Below are 7651 nucleotides of genomic sequence, written 5' to 3' on the forward strand. Positions count from 1 at the left end.
CAGGAAGAGAACCGGAAGACGTTCACATGGGAGAGACAAACAAGTTCCTACGCACATTCCTTGATGAGAAAAGCGTAAGTTGAAACAACCCATCCACCTGCAAATCTCAGCATGCACCGAGGACGGTGCAATCTTTAAGTGTGGGGAGGTCGATACCGATCTCCATGTGTTAGTTATTTCCTGACTCAACACCAAAATTTTTATTTTATTTGTTTTTTTGATTGCATATTTGTTTGATTTTTTGCATATTTTACCACTTGGTTGAAGTAATATTTTCTTTTTCAAGAAACCTTTTAGAGCATTTCACTAATTTGAATAAAATTTAATATTACACTTGTTTGAAGAAATATTATACTGGAACATGGTTTAGAGCTCGAACACACAAAACCTGTGAGATTTTGAGCCTATTTGAATTGGTTGCATTTTTCAACCAATATTTTATTTTTGATGTGTATTTTTCTCTCAAAAAAATGTGATCTTTGTCTTGCCTAATTTTATATTTCCATAATTTGATGTATACATGCACTTATATGATTGAGGCCTTTATTTCACTAAGCTTACATACCCATATGGCCTTACCTTTCATTATCCCTTGCAAACCAATTTTGAGCCTATTGTACCCCCTTTGTTCTTTTTATTTAGCACATCATTAACTCTAAGCGGAAAACAATAATGTCCTTAATTTGAATCCTTAATTAGCTTAGACTAGTGAGAGTGCTTATGATTTAAGTGTGGGAAAAGTGGGTTTGGAAACATTTGGTTTGAGAATTGAATATGTTAGAATTTTCTGAAAATGTGAAAGAATGTTGAGAATATGTTCATGCATTCAATACTTTAATCATATGCATTGAGAAAAACAAAAGAAAAAAAATAATATAAAAAAAAGAAAAATAAAGGAGAAAAAGAAAAGAAAAAGAGCAAATAATAAAAGGGGACAAAATGCCCCAAAGTAAGTGGTGAAAGCAATGCATATGTACTGTACTTGAAATTAGAATGCATGAATATGTGGAAAACATGGTTAATGGATGGTTAGATGTTGTATTATGATTACATGGATTGTCTAAAGTTAGGTGGAAAGTTTAAGTTAATTAAGGATTCAGATTTTAGTCCACTTGGCCAAATACAATCCTACCTTGACCCTAACCCCATTACAACCCTTAAAAAGACCTCTTGATATGTGTATCTGTGCATTAAATTTTTGTTGATTGGTAGAAGAAGAGCAAGCCTTAGAAAGCAAGGTTAGTAGAGAATTGAGAGATCGAACCTAAAACACTTGAGTGATTAGAGTGTATACACTACCAGTAAAGGTTCGATGCTCAATTCCTTGTTCCCGGCTTTCATGAGCTATTTTCTTCTACAAGTCTATTTGTACTTCATTTTCATGATTTAAATTAGTGAAATCCAATTCATATTTGTTCTTAAAAGATTTGATTACTTTTAACCAAGTAGGTAGAAACATTTTGCATATAGTTGCATTCATATAGATAGGTTGCATTTCATACATTCTATCATTCCTCTTCATCTTTATAGTTTCTCTTAAGCTTAGCATGAGGACATGCTTTTGTTTAAGTGTGGGGAGGTTGATAAACCACTATTTTATGGTTTATCTTGTGCTCAATTGAGTGGTTTTTATTAACTCTTTACCCACTTATTCATATTATTTGCATGGTTTTATATTTCCTTCCTAATTATGTGTTTTGATTGAAAACATGCTTCTTTGATATTATATTTGCTTATTATTAATCCTCTCTTATTACCATTAGATGCCTTGATATGTGTGTTGAGTGATTTCAGAGATTACAGGGCAGCAATGGCTTGGAGGATGGAAAAGAAGCATGCAAAAGTGGAAGGAGTACAAGAAGTTGAAGAAATTGCTAAGCTGTCCAGCCTGACCTCTTCGCACTCAAACGGCTATAACTTTAGCTACAGAGATCCAAACGATGCGGTTCCAGTTGCATTGGAAAGCTAACGTTTGGGGCTTCAATTTGATATATAATATGCTATAGTTCCTCTGATGCTAGGCGATGTGACCGCGTGATCCATGCGGCCGCGTCGCAGTGACAAAAAACCAACGTGGCAAAATCCGAAACCAGCGAATTCTGGACTGTTTCTGACCCAGTTTGCGGTCCAGAAAATACAGATTAGAGGCTATAAAGTGGGGAACTGTATCCATTCAAAAGGAGGCTCTCATAATTCATAATTTTAGGAGTAGATGTAGTTTTTAGAGAGAGAGGTTCTCTCCTCTCTCTTAGGATTAGGATTTAGGATTTCTCTTAGTTTTAGGAGTGACTCTCAATCCCAGGTTCAACGTTCTTTTACTTTATATTTATCTCTTATGTTCAGATACTTTAATGCTTATATTAGTTATGTTGCCTATTTGGCTTATGCTACATTCATGTTATGATTTTCTTAATTAATATTATTTGAGGTATTTCAGATTTAAGATTGCTTTGCTTTTAATTTAATTTAGATATTTTCTTCCTTTTTGGCTTTGGTTAAATAATTGGTAACACTTGAGTTGTCAAACTCAGGGGTGGTTGAAATTGGCTGATTTTGCTTTAGCTAGGATTGCTCTAAACACTAGTCTCTCCACAGGAGTTGACTAGGACTTGAGAATCAAGCTAATTAGTCCACTTGACTTAACCAAGTGGGATTGAAATCCAATTCTCATCACATCTGATAAGGATAACGAGGACAGGATTTCCGGTTCTCATACCTTGCCAAGAGTTTATTTTACAATTATTTATTTATTTTTATTGCTTTGAAAATATACCTGTGCACATTGCCCAAACTCCAAATTTCTCAAAATCCCCAATTTACAATCTTCATAACCAATAATAAGAACATACTTCCCTGCAATTCCTTGAGAAGACGACCCGAGGTTTGAATACTTGGTTATCAATTTCAAGGGGGTTTGTTACTTGTGACAACCAAAACATTTGTACGAAGGGATTTTTGTCGGTTTAGAGACTATATCTACAACGCGACTGTTTTTATGACATTCTTTACCGGCAAAAAATCCCAACGTCAAAATGGCACGCGGTCTCGTCGCAAGTGACGAAAATCAGCGAATCTGAATTCTTCTCCAGCGATTTCCGGGCTGTTTTCGACCCAGTTCGCGGCCCAGAAAACACAGATTAGAGGCTATAAAATGGGGGATTGCATCCATTCATAAACAGGCTCTCATAATTCATAATTTTAGGAGTAGATGTAGTTTTTAGAGAGAGAGGTTCTCTCCTCTCTCTTAGGATTAGGATTTAGGATTTCTCTTAGTTTTAGAGTGACTCTCAATCCCAGGTTCAATGTTCTTTTATTTCTTTTCTCAATTTTATTTATGACTCTCTATGTTTAAATTGATTTTCTATTTAATATATTTTTGAGGTATTTCAGACTTATGATTGCTCCTTTTTATTATATAAATAATTTGGATTTTTCTCTTTTGGCTTTGGTTGAGACCTTGGTAACTCTTGAGTTATCAAACTCATTGTTGACTAAAAATTGGAATTAATTTGTCCACTTAACTTACCTTCATAGTTAGAGGTTAATAAGTTGGGGGAAGAATCCAATTCTCATCACAATTGATAAGGATAACTAGGATAGGACCTCCAGTTCTCCATACCTTGCCAAGAGATTTTATTATTGTTAATTTATTTTACTTGTCATTTAAATATACCTGTGCACATTGCCCAAACTCCAAATTTCTCAAACCCCAAATTTACAATCTCCATAACCAATAATAAGAACATACCTCCCTGCAATTCCTTGAGAAGACGACCCGAGGTTAAATACTCGGTTATCAATTTTAAAAGGGGTTTGTTACTTGTGACAACCAAAACGTTTGTACGAAGGGATTTTTGTCGGTTTAGAGACTATATCTACAACGCGACTGTTTTTATGACATTCTTTACTGGCAAAAATCCTAACGTCAAAATGGCGCCGTTGCCGGGGAATTGCAAACGTGTGCCTTATTATTGGTTATTGTAAATATTTTTCTTTTACTTGTTTATTTATTTTTATTTTTGTTTTTATTTTTGCTTTTTTCGTAAATTAAGAGGTTATTGGTTTTTATTTAGTTATAAATTTTTTTTTTTCAAAAATTTGTTCTTAGTGTTCATCTTGATCTTCAAGTTGTTCTTCACGTTCATCTTGACCTTCAAGCTGTTCTTAGTTGTTTTCTTCGTTTTGATCTAAAAAAATTTGAAATTTGGTGTCATTTTATTGTTTTTCTCTTTCCTCATTAAATTCAAAAATATTTTTAATTAATGTTTTTTGAAAAAATTTTTTTTTTCAGATTTTTATTTTTAAAATTTTTATCTTATCTTATCTTATTTCAAAAATCAAATTTCAAAATTCAAATTTAAAAATATTCAAAATTTAAATTTCAAAATTTAAATAACCTTTTAATTTAAATTTATTTTTATTTTTATTTTTAATTGCTACTATGAACTCTCACCCCTTTGGCTATGAATCTGGTTACAATTATTGTTACATGATCAATAGTCATTATACATTTAGTTTGAGAGTACATTTGTACTCCAAATTTGTTAGATATAATTAAGTTAGTCAAGCTTAGTTTGTTGAAATTTGTACAGTAGGTTAGTTTGTTAGTTTTTTAATTGTAAGCATATATATTGAATAGAACCTGAGTAAGGAGTTTTTGTGTGGTTCATTCTCTTATTTTAGAGATGCCAACACTCATGCTTTTTCTCTCTGAGAACTAACTTCTTCTTCCATCTCTTTCTTCCACTTTCTAGAACTTTCTTCTCGTTCTTCATTCATTCTTGATTTCTTTAGTTTTCTTCCTCCATTTTTCACTTCTCTTCACATCTAAGCTTACACGACAGAGATGATGAGAGTTGCTTCACCTCAATTCACGGTTCTTTAATATGGTGCGGTGAGCGTGGACAGAGGTGAAGGCTCCGATCACGAGCACTGATGTGAAAGATCTAATAGGTTTGAAGTTTGAATCAAACTTGTGGTTTTGAGCATCCGAATCTTGAAACTTACAAGATCGTCGAGTTGAATCCCTAATTTTCAGAAAGAATGGCCAACCAGACCTCGAATTTCGACATTCAAACACTTGCGAACCTCGTTAATCAGGTTAATCAATTGCAATCAGCAGCAAATCGAGCGAACAAAAGTCCGATTATGGATCCAATGAGTCCGTATTTTCTGCATCCCGGTGAGAGTCCAGGAACTCCTTTAATTTCTGTGATTTTAGGTCCCAGTAACTATCATGCTTGGGAGAGAGCTATGTGTAGAGCGTTGAGATCTAAAAATAAATTGAAGTTTGTTGATGGAACTTTAGTAAAACCATCCGAAGATGATTCACTGTTTGATGCGTGGGATAGATGCAACACATATGTGGTGTCTTGGTTGAATTTGTCTTTAAGTCCAGAGATAGCACACAGTGTGGTGTGGATGGACGTTGCTGCAGATATATGGCGTAGTTTGAGACATCGCTATTATCAGGGAGACTCTTTCAGAATGGCTGAGTTACAAGAAGAATTGTTTAGCATAAGGCAGGGAGACCTCAACATTACTGCATACTTCACCAAATTGAAAGGAATTTGGAAAGAGTTAGATAATTTTCGCCCAATTCCAGCATGTAAGTACTGCACTGGAACTTGTGATTGTGGTTTAGATGTGATGAGGAATTACCAAGAAGATACCAATGTAGTGAGGCTCCTCAGGGGACTAAATGATCAATTTGCCGTAGTGAGGTCCCAGATCATGTTGATGAAGCCGCTTCCAACGGTAGATGCAACCTTCTCACTTTTGTTACAGCAAGAGAGACAAAATGCAGATATCATTGAAGGAAAAGCATTGATAACCATGGGTGACACTAGAGCCAATCAAGGCTTTAACCCTCAGATCAATATGGCCACTAGAGGGGGTAGGAGCCTTAGAGCCAGAGGGGGTAGATTAAATGGAAGAGGAGGCAGAGGTCAAACTTACAAACAGTGTGTATTTTGTGGTAAGAGTGGACACACTGAGGATGTATACTATAAAAAGCATGGATACCCACCTCATATGAGGAGTGGCAGCGGCAGTGGAATCATCAACATGGTTACTGATTTGAATGGTGATAATATCAGTAACAACACTCAAGAAGCAATTAGCAAGTTAGAGGCTCAGTTCTCTGCAGATCAGAGAGCAGCATTATTGGCACTTCTTGAAAGGGAGAATAATCAACAACAGAGTCATAACACAGGTTCTAATCACACCATTTCTCTACCATCAAATCAAGGTATTGCATTCATTATGTCTTTGGCCACATTTAGTCCAAATTCCTGGGTCATAGACTCAGGAGCTAGTGAACATGTTTCTTTTTCATTAAAATCATTCAAAAATTTGTATCACATAAAACCTATACGCATTAACTTGCCTGATGGTACTCAAACAGTTACTGACGTAGCTGGAACAATAGAGTTTAGCAACACATTTCATCTAGTACATGCATTATACATTCCCAACTTTAAATTCAATCTCATTTCAGTATCAAAATTGACTACTGATCTGAAATGTGAATTCGTTTTCAATGATTCTACTTGTGAGATATAGGATTATCTCTCCAAGAAGATGATTGGAGTAGCTGAACAAAGAAGAGGATTATATGCATTTGAGAGTCTGACAACTATTGCATCACCAAAACTGCATACAGCATTATCATCTCTGAGTTGGCCTCACAACTCCAATAAACATGAAGCAGGAGCCTTATGGCACTTTAGACTAGGACATATACCATTTCAAAGAATAAATGTAATGCAAAAATCATATGACTTTTTGACAAATAAAGGATTTATGGATCCCTGTGATGCTTGTCATTTTGCCAAACAAAGAAGGATAGCTTTTTCACATAGTTTCTCTCAATCTTCAGCTTTATTTGACCTTGTGCACATGGACATACGGGGACCCATAGGAACACCTTCCATGGAAGGTCACAAATATTTTCTAACAATAATAGATGATAAAAGTAGATATACATGGTTGCATCTCATGCGCTCTAAAGCTGAAACTGTTTCCCATGTGCAAAATTTTGTCAATTTCGTACAAACTCAATATGGCAGCACCATAAAGAAAATTAGAACCGACAATGGTCTTGAGTTTAAAATGCCTTCTTTCTACAATTCCAAAGGCATAATTCATCAAACAACTTGCGTTGAGACACTTCAACAAAATGGAATTGTAGAAAGAAAGCACCAACATATTTTGGAAGTTACTAGAACATTAATGTTTCATTCAAATGTACCTAAAAGTTTTTGGCATTTTGCTGCAGTTCATGCTATCCATTTGATCAATAGACTTCCTAGTGTGTCCCTTAATGAATCATGTCCTTATCAAATTTTAAAAGATAAATTACCTGAAATTGCTTACTTGAGAGTATTTGGTTGCCTTACCTATGCATCTACATTGACTGCACATAGGAAGAAATTAGATACAAGAGCCAGAAAATGTATACATCTTGGTCATAAAATTGGAGTTAAAGGATATCTTTTATATGATTTGTCAAATAGAGAAGTGTTTTTGTCAAGAAATGTCAGTTTTTATGAACATGTACTACCTTTTTTGCAAACTGAGAAACTTGAATCATCATTACAACATCATGCAGCACCCTGCATACCTACACATTATACTTTTTTTTGACCCT

The 7651-nt window shown here is 34.8% G+C and overlaps 1 protein-coding gene across 1 annotated transcript; it reads left to right on the top strand.

The window, feature by feature from the left end:
* The first annotated feature begins 5043 nt into the window (after positions 1-5043).
* On the top strand, positions 5044-6564 carry LOC148581618 (uncharacterized). The gene has a single exon (XM_088492858.1). The coding sequence runs from the start codon at positions 5044-5046 to the stop codon at positions 6562-6564; it is 1521 nt and encodes a 506-aa protein (XP_088348984.1).
* The last annotated feature ends 1087 nt before the right edge of the window (positions 6565-7651 follow it).

This window comes from Arachis ipaensis, chromosome B10, assembly GCF_059453495.1.
Source record: "Arachis ipaensis isolate K30076 ecotype BB chromosome B10, ASM5945349v1, whole genome shotgun sequence".
NCBI lineage: Eukaryota > Viridiplantae > Streptophyta > Magnoliopsida > Fabales > Fabaceae > Arachis > Arachis ipaensis.

Excerpts from the sequence above, each read along its gene's own strand:
- LOC148581618 (XM_088492858.1), top strand. The coding sequence starts at position 5,044 with ATGGCCAACCAGACCTCGAATTTCGACATTCAAACACTTGCGAACCTC.